The following is a 16,116-nucleotide window of genomic DNA, read 5'->3' as shown; positions in this document are numbered from 1 at the left end:
AGATAGATAGATAGATAGATAGATAGATAGAAAAGATTTAATCCCCATCCAATATAATTAACAGTTTTGTGTTGTTTTTTTACAGAAAATTTATACAACTTCTTAGTACCACAAACTTCTTCACAAGTATATGAAGTCTATACAAGTTGTGGCCTATAACACATCCTATCCCAGTGTTAGGTCTAACTACTGATGCAGACAAATCTATCCATGCATCTCCATATGGCAGATTTATAGATATACATACTTAAAAAATGATTAGGAAAAATACTTTGGACTTCATGTGAGCCTGAGTGAAATACTTCCCTGCAATTCACTGAAGTAGCCCAAACCTTTTCAGTCTTCTTCATGAGTTGTTGCTGTTCTTGCTGTTGTTTTTAAGCAACTGCTTTAAGGAAACCACTCATTAAAGTTGATCAGACTGTTACAGGCATACCATCTATTTTCCAGGTTCATATGTAAGCCTGAAAAAGGTTTGGCTATGTTAATGAAAGCAGAGATGCACTGTATTCATAAGTCTTCCAAATCATTCTTGAAATGCTTGCAGTCCTAATTAAGATTTTTCTTTTATTAACATGTTATTGTAAACTTACTTTTTCAACAACTTTTTAAATGCATTCTGGACTTCCTTATTCCTCAGGCTATATATAATGGGATTAACCATTGGTGTCCCTACTGTGTACAGCACAGAGAAAATTTTGCTTAAGCTTGGACACCAAGTTGTTGTAGGAATTCCATATACCACTATCAGTGTCCCATAGAACACTGTAACCACAATAAGATGTGAGGAACATGTGGAGAAAGCTTTCTTTTTGCTTTTAGTTGATGGGATCTTGAGGACAGTGGAAATTATTTTAAAGTAGGATAGAATAATTAAAAAGAATGGACAGAAAGACACAAATGATGCAATAACAAAAGCAGGAATCCTCACCATCCATGTGTCTCCACATACAAGCTTAATGATGGGAGCTAAATCACAGAAGAAATGGTCTATCTGATTAGAAGCACAGAAAGGTAACATGGAAACCATTATTGTGGTGACCACTGTAGACAGAAACCCACCAATCCATGACACTGCTGTTAACTGAAGACACAATTTGAAGGTCATTATGTTTGTGTAATGCAAAGGGTGGCAGATGGCTACATAGCGGTCATAGGACATTGCTGCTAGGAGAAAGCACTCAGCCACTGCCAATGAGCCAAAGACATAAAACTGGAAAAAGCAAGCTGAAAAAGAAATGGTCTCATTTAAAATCAGAAATGTCTTCAGCATCTTTGGAACCACACTGGTAGTGTACCAGATTTCTATAAATGATAGGTTTCCTAACAAAAAGTACATGGGTTTGTGAAGGCTGTGGCTGGTCAACACAATCACCATGAGCATAGTATTCCCAATTACTATTACAATATAGACTGCAAGATATATGATGAAGGTAGGGATCCTTAATGCATGAAGGTCTCCAAATCCCAGAAGAATGAATTCTGTGATCATGGTTTGATTTGTATTCCCAAGTACGTTTCCAGCTGAAAAACAGATAAGCACAAGATAAACAATGGAATAAGAAGAATAGGAACTCTATTTCAAGTCATTCATATATTCAGTTCAAGACACACAGAAGAATATCCACATTGGTATTCCAAGCCACCCACTATCCATAGTATGAAAATATATTCATCTTCATGAGGAAAAGTGAGGGACAAAAAGTAAATACATCAGTTTGGGGATTTAATCATTTATGCAAAGGAAAGTAAATAATAATTTAATTCAAAATCACTGATCAATAATAAGAACCATTAAATCCACAGCCATCCTTTGCATATTCTGACCTATTGACCTGCATAAGCCCCTTTGATCATGTAGCATAAGGAAAACTTGAGGACTGAATATGTTCCTTATGTATATATGGATGAATTATGTGCTTTTCAGAGTAAAAGCAGCAAGATCCAGTCCCTGACATCTTCAGTTAAGGCTGGAAGTGAGCTATCTTTGGTATCTTCAAATTCACGTCAATATTACTGGACTAGATAAAACTATGGTTTATTGTAGTATAATACAATAAACGATGTCTTCAGCCCCAGATCCAACATCTTCTTGGACTCTCTTCTTCTTTTTTAGTAATGTTTTATTTAAATTTTTATGTCTTATGTATTTATATGTATTTATGGTTTTATGTTTTGTGTGAGCTTCCCAGAGTCCTCCATTGGGGGGAGATGGGCAGGGAGAAATTTAATAAGTAAATAAATAAATAAATACATAATACATAAAATACAGATATTTTAGATATGTCACCAAAGGTAATAATGAAATTTAGCCATCCAGTGATTGGCAGTACATTCAGTGGACTTACACGCTGAAAGGTGTTTTCATGTCTAACAAAGATAAATGGCATTCTCTTTATATTTTAAATGGCAGTCAAAAGGTTTTATCTGGTTGATATTTAGATGTATATGATTTATCTTGAAGGGAACTGCTTTTGGGGCCAAAAGAAAACCAAATGTGGAAGAAGAAAAATGTGATCCATGGACAGGGAACAGCAGCATTTGCCCTCCCAGAAGTAGCTGAACTGCAATTTCCACCCCATAATGCAAGCAGCTTCTCCAAGATCGTATAATGTCCACTCAAGAGGAATAAGGAAAGGAGCAGAGTCCAATCAGTATTTATCTCAGAATAATATAATCACAGAATAGGTACGCTATTTAGTATTTGGGCTGGATACCATGTTAACAGAACTATTACATCCTTGGCTTATTTTGAATACTGTCACTGTACACCACTCTGAGATTTCATTAACATAAGAAATGTTATGCAAACACTTTCTCTCTCTCTCTCTCTCTCTCTTTCTCTCTCCCTCTCTCTCTCTCTCTCACCCCTATCATCTCTCTCTTTCTCTCTCCCATCTATTTATCTAATGTCTCTACCACACGTGTGTCTGTCTGTCTGTCTGTCTATCAAATAAGTCATATAATTACAATTAGACCTATATTACTCCAGGGTTTATACATTAATCAATATATATCAGTACAAAACAGTATATTGTCTGGATATTATCAGTGATCTCACAAACTGAACAAGCAATCTTGCTAAATAAATAAAATTATAATTTTTTTATTAAAATGATGTAAAAACAGATATCTGAATATTGGCAGACATGGAGGATATTTAATAGTAAGGTGTTTATGATAAGTTATTTAAATATGGATTTAAATAAAACAAGCTTATTGCTTAATCAATATGCAAAATGTGAACTAAGGACTTGATATAAAAAACATTTCACCTGATACATTTAAATATTCAATATTGCACTACACTGAATCTTGATATTAAATTATTATCAAAATATTTATAAACTGCTTTATGTCAGTCAGGGCTGACTTTGATCAAATAAAATAATACAACACAATAGAAATACCTTTGAGAAAAAAATGAAGCTACTTTCTCTGGAATTTAGAAGAATTGGTGAATTGCCTGATCCACACACAGGACCAAGATGAAGTAAAATATATGGGAGGCTACCTTCCTGATGATATCTAGTCTGAATCTGTATCACCAATCATTAAAAAAAGAAGTAGATATGTCCATTCTTCTTTGCATTCTGAACCTATGCAAGATTGTGTCCTAATGCACTGGATATAATTTGATAGTATTTTTTCCATTTACATGATTGTAAGGTGTAATCATCCCCCATCCCCTCCCCAATATTCTACCTAAAGGGAAGTGGGAGGAAGAGCAAAAATAATCTTCTTTTACCTTCATTCATTTCATCCTCATCTTCAGACTCTAGCTTGAGATATGTAGCATCCCTGCATATCCCAGAAATGTATTCCTAATTTAAGCCCTTAAAATACAACTAAGCAATAACATGCTACATTAGGATATTGGCACATTCAGTGCCTAATTTCAAAGTTCTTAATTTTGAAGAACTAGCAGATGAAATAAGAAATAAGCAGAATATTGCACTTAGTAGCAACAGATTAATATATTAAGCAGAGATGATATTTATTTGTTTGCATCAACAAAAAAATAAAAAACAACAACTGGCTTCTGCATTTCATTTTCATTTGGAAATATTTTCCTATAAAATAAAACTGATCAATGAAAAATAAAGGAGACTACTGGATAGTTCTTTGCTACTTAACAGTTCCATTTGTTGGGGAGCTTATGAAAGAATGTGATATGTGCATAGCATGCTGGTTGTATCAGACCTATTAATTATAACAATTTAATGTCCCTTGTGCATTATTTTCCCCATGGGATGCTCTTTGAATGTAGACACAATAAATATGAAATGAGCTAAGCCCATTTTCCTCACTCAGATCACTGTATTACTGAATACAGTAACCAGCATTACTGAAAAAATGAGGTTGCAGAAATAACTATAATTTCTGATGTCAGTTTCTGAACAAATTAAAATTAAGCGGATAAAGTTTCAGTAAGAAAAAAGGATTGACAAGTACCTGGACATGCTCCTTTTTTCTTCTGAGTACTCCCACATTTTGCCTTACTCATATCCTACAAGATCCACATATAGCCCTCAACTTCAAAAAAATCTTCCAAGCTGTATAGCATAGGTCATTCCAAAAGTTCTTTTCTTTTCTTTTTTCCTTCTCTTCTCTTCTCTTCTCTTCTCTTCTCTTCTCTTCTCTTCTCTTCTCTTCTCTTCTCTTCTCTTCTCTTCTCTTCTCTTCTCTTCTCTTTCTTTTTCTTTTTCTTTTTCTTTTTTTGTAAATAAAATAAAATAAAATAAAAATCACTGCCATTAAAACCATGCCTGTGGGATTTTACATAATCTGATTTGTGGCTATGGGTTTGTCAAATCTTCAAGAAACTTTTCTCCAGGCAATTTACTAGAAATTCTTCCCACAAAAGATGTTGTATCTCAGTAAACCATAGTTTGTATAAATAAATAGTAAACATATTTTTCTCTAGATCTTCATTATAATGAATCATGACAGAGGTGGAAGTAACACTGAGAACCTTTGAACAATTTGAGTACTCAGGATCTTCAAAAAACCCACTACTAATATTTGCCTTGTTCTCACCTTTTTTTTCTTGTCCAGCCTCCTGAGTAGCTGGATCAAGGTCAGCTTTCTCCAATCTGGAGGCCACCAGATATGTTGGAGTATGACTTACAGGATTCCCAGCCAGTAGCATAAAATTCTATGAATTGCAGTCTAACCATCTGGAGGATATCAGAGTTAGGAAGGAACAATGATTAGCTATTCTTTATGCTTCATACAATGTTGTGATTTAGTACTGCTGCAATAGCAACATCTAGCTGCTTACTAGTATTCAAAGCACTGTCACTTGATATAAATGCAAACACCAAAGCCAAGATCTCCTAATACCATCAAATCAATCTGCTGGAAGAACTTCTGCATTAGGCTGATTTAATGATTGAATCTACTATTTTCTGCCTCTCTATGTTTTTATATTATACAACTCTCAGCATAAGGAAGGACCATAATATTCTAAGCTTTAAGATAATGAAAATTACTGTGCAGGATGACTAAGAAGAAAGGAAAAATAAAATGCAAAACAAAGATATATATGGAAAAATAATTAAAAACTAAAATAATATAAATTGTAAATATAACAATATACTAATTGAATATTAAAAATTAATTCAAAACAGTAAACTGAGAAGATGGATTTTGCTATTATATCAGTATGCAAAGGGAATTTAACTGAATTGAAGAATGGTACAGTACATTTGGTATGCTGGGGGAAAAAAGAAAGACTGAGTTAAAAACAGGTTGGATCTAGGTGTGGGATACCGCCTCCCCCAAAAAAATCCTGGGGGGGGGGAACAGTGTGTCCTTCAAAAAAGGATCAAGTGATGATGGTTCCTCAGTTCTAGGGCCACTTCTTCTCAGTCATATGAGCCAAGATAAAACTTGTATTAAGAAGTTGGACTGAATTCTAGAACCCATGCTTTACAATCTTGGACTTTTCTTTTTCTTTTTTCTTTTTTGGTGGGAGGGGGGAATCATATGAAAAAATGATTTGATGTGATTTAAATGATTTATATGACAGACACACCTCTTTTAGAGATGTCCTTGCATCATTGATGATTTCCTCTGGCTTCTGGAGATTGAGTTGTAATCATTACATTCAAAAGTTTCCAGCTAATGTGCTAATTTCTTATATACTTTAAAACATCGAGAGTAAAATACTAAAGCACATGTTTAACTTTAATTAAGGGATAGAACTATGCTTCGATACTCAGGTATCAATTGTCTGCTGCAATTTCCATTGGTGTTTCCTTAAACATTGTTTTTTGGTCAACTATGTTATTGATAGAGGGACAACAGGAGTTTTTACAAATAAGTTTCCTCAGAGCTTCTTTGACATCTTTGTTTCTCAGGCTGTAAATCATGGGGTTGATCATGGGCGTAATCACAGTGTATAGCAAGGAGAAGAGTTTATTGAGCACTGGAGACTGTTTGGCTGAAGGGGCTGCATAAATAGTACCTAGAGTACCATAAAATAATGTCACCACAATGAGATGAGAAGAACAGGTTGAGAAAGCTTTCTGTTTCCCTTGGGCAGAGGGGATTTTAAGAATAGTGGAAATAATATTGACATAAGATGTTAGTGTGAGAAGAAAGGGGCCTATAGTCACCATTGATGCTAAAACAAAGGTTGTTATCTCTGCAACATAAGGGTCAGAACAGGAAAGCTTTATAACAGGAGCTAAATCACAAAAGAAATGGTCAATTTCGTTGGAGGCACAAAATGGCAAACTGAAAGTGAGCACAATGGGGGCTATGGAAGTCAGGAATCCACTTATCCAGGAACCAGCTGCCATCTGAAGACAGATTTTGATATTCATGATAGCTGTATAACGAAGTGGATTGCAGATGGCTAAGTATCGGTCATAAGACATCACTGCTAAAAGGTAACATTCAATGACTGCCATAGAACCAAAGAAATAAAACTGAGCAATGCATGCAGAGAAGGAGATAGCTTCATGACTTGTTAGGATTGTCCTCAGCATCTTTGGTATAATAGAAGTTGTGTACCAGATCTCGAGGAAGGAGAAATTTACTAGGAAAAAATACATCGGAGTGTGGAGGCCTCGATTGGTTGATACAGCAACCAAAATGAGGATGTTACCGCTTAAAGTTATCATGTATATAGCCAAGAATATCACAAAAAGAATGCTCTGTAGACCATGAAGATTCCCAAATCCTAGGAGGATAAATTCTGTGATGACAGTTTCATTCCTCTGTAGTTCAGTGAACATCTAATGTAAACATATTAAAAAAAAAAAATCATTAAAGAGTTAAATCAGGTGAGGTTGGAACAAAATGTCAAGTGAAGCAATTTAACAAGTAATTAAATAAGTAAGTAAGTAAACAAATAATTACATACATAAATACATAAATAAATTCAGTAGTTAAAGTCTATTCAAGGATGTCATTCACAAACCCCAACTAGCCAGCAAGTGGTCCAGTTTGGATGACCCAGACCCTCCTGGGAAGGGAGGCCCAAAAGACCCATTTGCAGGGCCACAGTAGGAGCATTCTAGGCATCTGATAGATAAGGTTGCTCAGATCTATTCTGAGATGGACTCTAGTTGTGCAGATCATATGGAACTGATGAGGCACAGTCTGCCTGTATCATCGGGAAAGAGTTTGAGTTTCTTGGTCTTGTGGAAGTAAACAAAATCCTTGAAGTGAATTTGACCATCTGTGGATTAGATCTATGTCCCTCCTGGCTGGTCAAGGTTACTCAGGGGGTCATATGTGGTTCAGTCCACATTGTGATTAATTCATCCTTGAATGAGGGGATGGTGCCACCTGTTCTTGAAGAGGCAGTGGTCCATCCGCTCCTCAAGGAACCATCGCTTGACCTAACAATACAGTTTCTTCCAATTTCCAATCTCTCTTTTTTAGGGAAGATTGTAGAGAAGATGATTGGGCTGCAACTCCATATTATCTGGAGACTTTTTCAATCAGATTTCAGACATGGGCAATGTACCGAGACAACATTGATTGCACTTGTAGAAGACCTCTGGAGGTGTTAGGCTGGTGGTTGTGCATTTGTCCTGGCCCTCCTTGATCTCGCAGTGGCTTTCAGTGCCATCAGTCATGGTCTCCTTTTGGATCAGCTCTGGGAGATACCAATGGGGGACTCATAGTGGTGGTGCTCTTCCTTCCTCTGAGGTTTGTTTCAGTGTGTTGATGAGAGGAGAGATCAAGACCTAGGCCCCTGCTCTGTGTGGTTCCTCAGAGCTCTACCCTCTCCCCACTACCATTTCAATCTACCTGAAACTGCTGGATGAGGTCCTCCACTGGCATGGGGTCAGGTATCATTAGTACACTGAGAATACTCAAATTATATTTATCTGTCTCTGATCAACCAAGTGCTCCTATCTCAGTGTCTAAAGCCTGTGAGAATCTGGATGGGGAAGAACAAATTTTAGCTGAAGCATAGTAAGGCTGAATGGTTGTGTATTTTAGGTCCTCCAGCGATGGGGATTTTCCATCTTTAGTTTTTGATGGGTTGGCACTCCACCAGGGTTGAGTGCTGCTACATAATTTGGGGTCCTATTGCACTTACAGCTCCTGCTAGAAGAGGCATTGGCAGATAAGGCCAGGAAAGCCTTTGCACAACTTCATCTTGTGAGCCAATTTCTCCCATTTGTGCATTGGGAAGCCCTGGTCATGGTCACTGTATAAGTCTGCTCTTTAAGAAGACTTGGAAGCTGCAACTGGTCCAAAATGTGGTGTCATGGATACTTATGGGCATGTCTCAATACATCCATGTTACACCATTACTTTATGAATGCACTGGCTTCTAGTAACTTCTGGATGCAATTCAGAACACTACTTATTATTTATGTGCTTCATAATATAGCCCTGGGTTATTTGCAGGATCACTTATCTCCCATTAGTTCTGCTTCCCCTGCTAGATCTGTCAGTATTGGCATGCCATCTGATGGGACCCAGGAAGTATGTCTTCTCTGCCATAGTACCCATCCTGTGGAACAACTTGTCCCTCAAGATTTGGATGGCTCCATATTATTGGCCATTTTTAATGTCTTAAGACCACCTGTTTCCTTGGGTGTTGGGCCAGAGTGTTGACTGAACCTATCTCTAGGAAGCATGGTAGTATATTGGTTAGTGTCTTTGGTTGCCAATTTCTTTTGCTGGTTATTTTGTGTGTGTGTGTGTGTGTGTGTGTGTGTGTGCCAACATTTAATTTGTTCGTATACTGCCCAGAGTTGCTGTGAATTGGGCAGCCATGAAAGGTGAATGAATGAATGAATGAATGAATGAATGAATGAATGAATGAATGAATAGCAAACTCTGGAAAATATATAGAGTCAATGATAACAAGAACAAGAACAAGAACATACTATAAGGCCCCCAGATCCATGGGTAATCAGATGTATCTAATTTAATTACATTGGAGTTGTGCTCAGAAAGAAAGCAATAGCTGTGGGCTTAGACCCGATTCTCTGATGAGCAGTATGTCCCATGATTTCCCTGCATTTTAGTGCCACATTCATAAGTACTGCAATCATAGCCTTATTTTTTGACATTGTAAAATATGCAACTGAAGAAGGATGCCACTGGTATGGACTGATTGACTGATTATATGCCATCAAGTTGTTTTCAACTCCTAGTGACCACATAGATAGATCTTCTCCATGACTGACATGGAAGCCACCCTACGTTCCTGCTGCCATGGTTTTAAAAAAGAACTTCCCTGGAGAATGATATTTATTTATTTATTTGTCACCATAACCAAAATAAGTACCATCTCATATCAAAGTTTTAAGTAATGTCAAAATCCTGATTACCCTGAGTTGATTAAGATTCTCTAACTCTAGTACTATTTGCTACACTTGAATGTCTACTGCTTGAAGTGTTTGAAAATGGATGGAGAATACAACCTTTTAAAAAAAAAAATCACAGGGGCAATTGTTGGAGAAAGGGAAGGCATATTTAATTATGAGGGAACATAAATCTAATCCATGTCTTATAAAACCTTAATGTCTTAGTGGAATGTGGAAACAAAGAGAACCATTGAAATGTTTTGAAGAAGAGCTCCCACTATCTCTTCCACTTTCTCCTCCCAGATATAGAACACAAATGGTGATCACATGACTCCATGATGCTGCAACAGCTGTAACTGTGTGCCAGTTGCCAAGCACCCAAATCATGATCATGTGATTGTGGGGATGCTGCAATGGCTGCAACTTTGAGTGCTGCCCGCAAACCTCCTAATTCACCACTGTTGTAACTCTGAACGATTGCTGTAAATGAGTAGTCACTAAGTGAGAACTACCTGTATTTGCATATACTAAACAATATTGAAACTGGATCTACACCTTACTATTCCCAGCATACTATTGCATTTTGAAACTAGGGAGCATACTTACAGAAACACACAAAAAATATATAAGTTTGTATCAGACATCAAATAAAAAGCTGCATAAATACTTAGAGATATATGGATTAGGTCTTTTTCATACTGGAACATTCCAAAAGTTCAGAGCAATTTCAGGCATTTCAGTCCTTAACCTGAAATTGGATATTACATCCAATTGTGTGAAATATCCAAAACAATTTCAGAATTCTTCCATTAAAACCAAAATAATACCTCATTCCTGTTTAGGTTTAGGTTTAGCTAGGGCTACTGCAAAAATCAGTATGTTTTATGTCCATCCTTAGTGCCACCTAATGGTTGTCTGCAGCTTTGCAAACCAGCTATAGAAACTTAGTTTATCTCATAGGCAACACAGAATTGACAATTCCCTTATAATGTATGTACCCAGTTGTATCACAGCCTAGGAAAATACCTGTAAAATTGATTGAAATCCAGGTCAATGTATGGTTATAAAATGACCACTGGACACGCACCCCTCTGAAAATATTTTTAGTCCTTCCTCCTTAACAGTCCTTGGCTATGTGTGGGCCAGCTCAAATTTTTCTGTTTGGAGATGTGAGAATGGCAGAAATAGTCAAAATAGTAGGAATCAGGAAAAAAGATCCAGTGGGTGAGAAAAATTTATATGGATGGAGTTTTACAATATTTACTCTTTACAAAGAGGCAAGAGCATGCTTTCCTTTTACTTAAAGGACCAAGCTCTGTTCTCCTTTGATGGCTCTCAGCCCTTCTACTGGCTAGGCATGCTTAGAAGACAATAGCACAGAAGCTGCTTAATAACAGTGTAATCACTGGTCCATCTAGACCATTTATTGTTGTAGCTGAAGAAACAGAAAAGACAGAAGACAGTTAAGCATTCAGTCCTAATTTTTATTGATTCAAATGTAGCATTAGGGAAAATCTTCCCAAATCATTCTTTAAATACTGTATCATTGAGGAGTTTTTTCTCAACATTAGATTTGTGTTGCTGGAAGCAATTGTTAATGCAGGACCCAAAGCCAAAGAGAAGCAGCATTTTATATCTGCATTCCTATACACACTTTCAGAGAAATAAATGTCATTGTACTCAGTACAGCACACATCTGAGTAGATGTGCATAGGATTGCGCTCTAAAAAAAATGTAGATGCTGGCACAATTTATTTAATGTATTGACATTCTTCATTTACATTATTTCTAGGCAGTGCTTATTGCAGGCTTAGGAAAGAGAGAACCTATTTTTTAAGTGAAATGTGAATAAGATGATCCTAGTTTAATTTGTTTTAATAAGAGGACTGCAAATTCTGGAAATTCTAGTTTGAGAAGAAAGGCATTAATGATATGCAGAGCAATGGTACAGTTTCAAAATAGGGAAAAATGTACTTTGGATTAATTTCTTTTTGAGCAAACATACTGGTAGCAATGGAGTGAGCATCAATACACTGAATGCTGAACAAGTTTAAATTCTAACGTGGAAGTCCATTGTTGTGGGTGTAAATCATCATCCCAATATTATTGAATTTGGCTGAAGTTCAGAGAAGACATAATCTTTCTGCCTTTCCTTTTTACACTACTGTTCAGAATCCTAATGATCACCTTTCCCCAATTGATAGGATTTGTTGAAGCCAAAAACGTTGGGGGAAGGTGAAAGAAAAATAAATTAAGCTTTCAAAGATAGAAGTTAGATTTTGTTTCAGATCAAGATAGCATCAGGAACATCTTCCCTAACCATTTGCCCATGTAAGCAATTGTGCCTGCTTTAGAAAGCATTACATGAAAATTCTCTGGTCAATAATTATAGCTAGCTAGGAACTGTAAAATGTAAGAACACCAGAAGTAGTGTTACACAGAAAAATTATTACTACTATTAGTACTACTACTACTACTATTATTATCATTAATATTAAGTTTATCTTACCTTCATAGAAAATGTCTGGAATATCTTAGCAGCAAAACATCCTAATGACACCCCTTCCTGTTTTTCTGAGTGAAGTTCTCAATAATCCATGAAACAACATCTCTGGCCATAAAATTACATTTAGTTTTGCACTGATTTGTATCCCCCCCCCCCCTACTATTTGGAGAACATCAAACTTTCTTAGTATTTCATTAACAAATGGAAAGAAAAAGTATCCAGAGATACCAATACTGGACGTACTGGTTTGCATTGTCAAACTGGATTCTAATGCACTGACCGAAAGTATATAAAGAACATTAATGCCATTATTAATTTAATCCCAGTGGAGAGGAGTTTCTAATTGGCACCATACCATCCAAGTTAACTTTTTAGGAGAGAGGAAATAAAGAACTTTGCTTGCTCTATAAAAGAATTCAGAAAAGTTACACTTTATGTGGTATGATTTCCATAGCATGAAATTACAACTGCTGGATCAAGCTTGAAAGAAATAGGACTGCAGTGTGATTCAATTTGTGTGGTCCTGTGAAAAGTTAAGAATTAGCACTGGGTAATTACAGCTTTAAAGATTCTGGGCTATATCAGTATCCATTCAGTAGCAGAATGAACACTATTACAGTATTTACATATGTATTTATATTAACTTTATCTTCTACATTTCTGCTCAGGGTGGAACTCCAAGTAGTTAATTTTTTTTTAATCCAAAAAATTAAAACATAAGTTATAATTAATTAATAAAACACTGGTGAAAGAGGTGCATCATTTCTGTCTTCTGAGGGAATCCATTTCATAACTTGGGAAAAGTGCTGAAGAAAATTGTTAGGTGAGAAGCCAATTTCTGGCCTTAGAGGCCCCTTCCAGGGAACCTGGCGCACAAATTTTAATGGGAAAGTTGGTCACTCAGATATTGCAATCCTGTGCTATTTAGGACTTCAAAGAGTAACATTAAGACCTTAAATTGTACCTAATAAACATGTGACCACTAGTGCTCCATTAGGTAAAATCTAAAACTCCCAAGATACATAGATTGAGAGGGAGAGTGCGTGAAAGAGAGAGACACTGATCTTACACTTCGGAGTTACTGCGTAACCTCTATTTATGATGCTATAAAGAAATTCCTGGATAGAAGTACTGTAGGTTTAGCAAAAGATTCTTTTAAGATGAAGGATGAATTATAATTGGTTACATGTGTAAATTTTGTACTCATGGACTGGTTTCTTCTTTAGCACAGTGCTCTGTTCTTGTCATACAGAACTGAGTGTACAAATGAATGAAACATAGGAAAACATTTTACTTCTGTGTCATTTGTTTCCTAGCTTGCCTCAACGTCATGCTGCTATGGATACTTTGTCAGGAACACAATTACTCTAGTGCGTCATGAAAACTCCCATGCTGTAAATTTGCCAGTCATATTAATAAATGTCTACACTTTCTTCATTACTAGTTTGTGTGTGTGTGTGTGTGTGTGTGTGTGTGTGTCTAATAAAACTAAGTCCTCAAGAGCTGTATCTCTGAATCTCTGTCTATGAAACTTCTAGTTCCTGTCTGGCCTCCTCCATGAAAACTCACTGGGTGACTTTCACTCAAGTCTACCTTACAGATGGTTGTGGTGAAAACAACAGAAGAGGAAGCCCTAGGCACAGCATTCTGATCCCTTATTTCTTCCTTTATATAGGAAAGAGAAGAGTAGGTTGATCAGCAGGAAGATGAAAGGATTCCGTTTCAATGGCAATGAGTGCACCACTGGAAGACCTAAAGGACTAGGTTGGGGATAGATCATCCTGGAGGACGTCTATCTACGTATGGTTGCTAAGAGCCAATAACAACCTCATGGCACATAGAGAATACACACACACACACACACACACGAGTACACATACTTACACACACAGACTTAGAGAGAGAGAGAGAACACATACATATGTATATATACAGAGAGAGAGAGGGGTGTTGAAGACAGTTTGCACTGGTGCACAAAAGTCTATTATTAAATTTTCTGGAATTTAGTGAGAGCAGAGATGAGCCACTACAACTAGCATGCCAATCACTCACTGTATTAATTTAATAAAGAAATATAGCATCGATGCTAAGAAAAAAAGTATTCTAGCATACAAAATTATACTTGCTACAGAAAAAAAAATCCTCACATCTATACAAAATTAAATCTCATTGGGTTCAATGGAGTTAATTCTCCTTATATGGGTAAAACTTCTGATTTTGTTCTATCAAAGATAGTGTATATCGCACCATTTATTTTTCTAACCTGATAACAGCCCTGTTATAATGGCACTGTGGAAATGATGTGAATTGTAATTTGCATTATTTGTGTCATAATGATGAACAATGCATAATTTACATAATTTATACAACGATGTTATGATGCACATAATGTCACTTGCCCTGCCTTGTCTCCCTGCTAGCACCTATGCAAAAGCATGTTCAAGATGATTTTGTATCCCTTTTACCTTGTGTTTCATTTACCAGGTGATTTTAAATGGAGGTCTGTTGCAACTTTCTATGTGCAACTTGTTATTTGCTGTGCAGATGTATTCCCTGCCTTTGAATTCAGTGAGCTATTCAAGGTGGTTTATAGAACATAATGATGCAACCTACTTTACCCTCTTGTCTGCATTCATCTGAATAATCCTTAGCTGGCTACCATATCTAAGGAGTAAAAATGCAGACAACCATTGTTGTTGATGGTGGTTTTTCGTTCAGTTTGGTTTGGTATCTCTTTCTGCCAATGGCCAGATTTTTTCAGCCAGAAAATATGCATGCATACACACACACACACACACACACACAATCATTATTATTATGTCTGCTTCTAATTATTGTCATATCCAAGAGTTTGTCTTTTAAAGACCATCAATGTCCTTCCTTCCTTCCTTCCTTCCTTCCTTCCTTCCTTCCTTCCTTCCTTCCTTCCTTCCTTCCTTCCTTCCTTCCTTCCTTCCTTCCTTCCTTCTCTCTCTCTCTCTCTCTGTCTCTCTCTCTTTCCTTTTCCTTTTTTTTACAGGTAGTCTTCAACATATGACCATTTGTTCAGCAACTTTTCAAAGTTATGATGGTGCTGAAAAAATGGACTTTCGACTGGTCCCTGAAGATACAGCTGTTGCACCGCCCCCCAGACATGTGATCAAAACTGCCCACACTTACAACCTCAGGGGTGCTTCAACTCCCTCACCTGCCTATTCCCCCCCCATCTCTACCCTTTTGGCCACCCTGCACCCTATCTTGTGGGACGGCACGCAGCCCCAGAACCACACAGCTCTGAGGCTGCTTGCCACATCACAGGAAGCTGCAACCACCCCAGGTCAGTCCCAGCCACAGTCACCCTGCACTCTGCACCCTGCACTCTGAGACCCCTGATGCCCTGTGCTCTGCCCCCCACAGCTGACCTTCACCATTTTCTTGCTCCCACTGCTGATGAAGCCTGCCTGGCCTGGCTGCTGGACTGGGCTGGGGCTTGCCATTCATGCTGTGGGGGGGGAAAAAAAAAAAAAGCCCCAGCAAGTGCTAGCAAGTGCCAGCTAGCATTCACTTGCCCAGCTGCCTTCTCCCCCAGTTCCCCACATCGACCTTTCACCTTTTGTGTCCAGCTGTCAAGGCCGAAGCGGAAGCCACAGCTGCCGTTGCTGTTCCTTTTTGGACCTGCAGCCGCCATGCTATCCCTAGCGCTCCAGCTTCTCCAGCAAATGCTTCCTACACATGCTCCCCAGCCCAGCCCAGGTATTAAGATTTAGGGAAGTGCTAGGCTTCTTTTTTTCTTAAACTTCTTCACTATAAATGTTATTTCCTTCCCTTTTTTCACAGCTTGTT

General features: G+C 37.3%; 2 protein-coding genes across 2 annotated transcripts; both read right to left on the bottom strand.

The window, feature by feature from the left end:
* Positions 1-589: 589 nt before the first annotated feature.
* On the bottom strand, positions 590-1,498 carry LOC103061388 (olfactory receptor 11A1-like). Its single transcript, XM_007438190.2, has one exon. The coding sequence runs from the start codon at positions 1,490-1,492 to the stop codon at positions 590-592; it is 903 nt and encodes a 300-aa protein (XP_007438252.2). The 5' UTR covers positions 1,493-1,498.
* A 4,732-nt stretch (positions 1,499-6,230) lies between these two features.
* LOC103061625 (olfactory receptor 11L1-like) lies at positions 6,231-15,961 on the bottom strand. The gene is made up of 2 exons (XM_007438191.2): positions 15,839-15,961; positions 6,231-7,247 (listed from the first exon to the last, which is right to left on the bottom strand). The coding sequence occupies exons 1-2, from the start codon at positions 15,959-15,961 to the stop codon at positions 6,231-6,233; spliced, it is 1,140 nt and encodes a 379-aa protein (XP_007438253.2).
* Positions 15,962-16,116: the final 155 nt, after the last annotated feature.

The sequence above is a fragment of the Python bivittatus genome, unplaced genomic scaffold, assembly GCF_059951505.1.
Source record: "Python bivittatus isolate LINGU-HERP-01145 unplaced genomic scaffold, Pbiv_v1 ctg000470_np1212, whole genome shotgun sequence".
In the NCBI taxonomy this organism is placed as follows: Eukaryota; Metazoa; Chordata; class Lepidosauria; order Squamata; family Pythonidae; genus Python; species Python bivittatus.
This window is presented reverse-complemented; position numbering and strand designations above follow the sequence as displayed.

Bases quoted from the DNA above. Each gene is read 5' to 3' on its own strand.
- LOC103061388 (XM_007438190.2), bottom strand. From the start codon at position 1,492: ATGATCACAGAATTCATTCTTCTGGGATTTGGAGACCTTCATGCATTA.
- LOC103061625 (XM_007438191.2), bottom strand. From the start codon at position 15,961: ATGGCGGCTGCAGGTCCAAAAAGGAACAGCAACGGCAGCTGTGGCTTC. The intron at 7,248-15,838 runs GTGAATGCTAGC...TGTTTACATTAG, and splicing joins GGGAGAAGGCAGCTGGGCAA to ATGTTCACTGAACTACAGAG.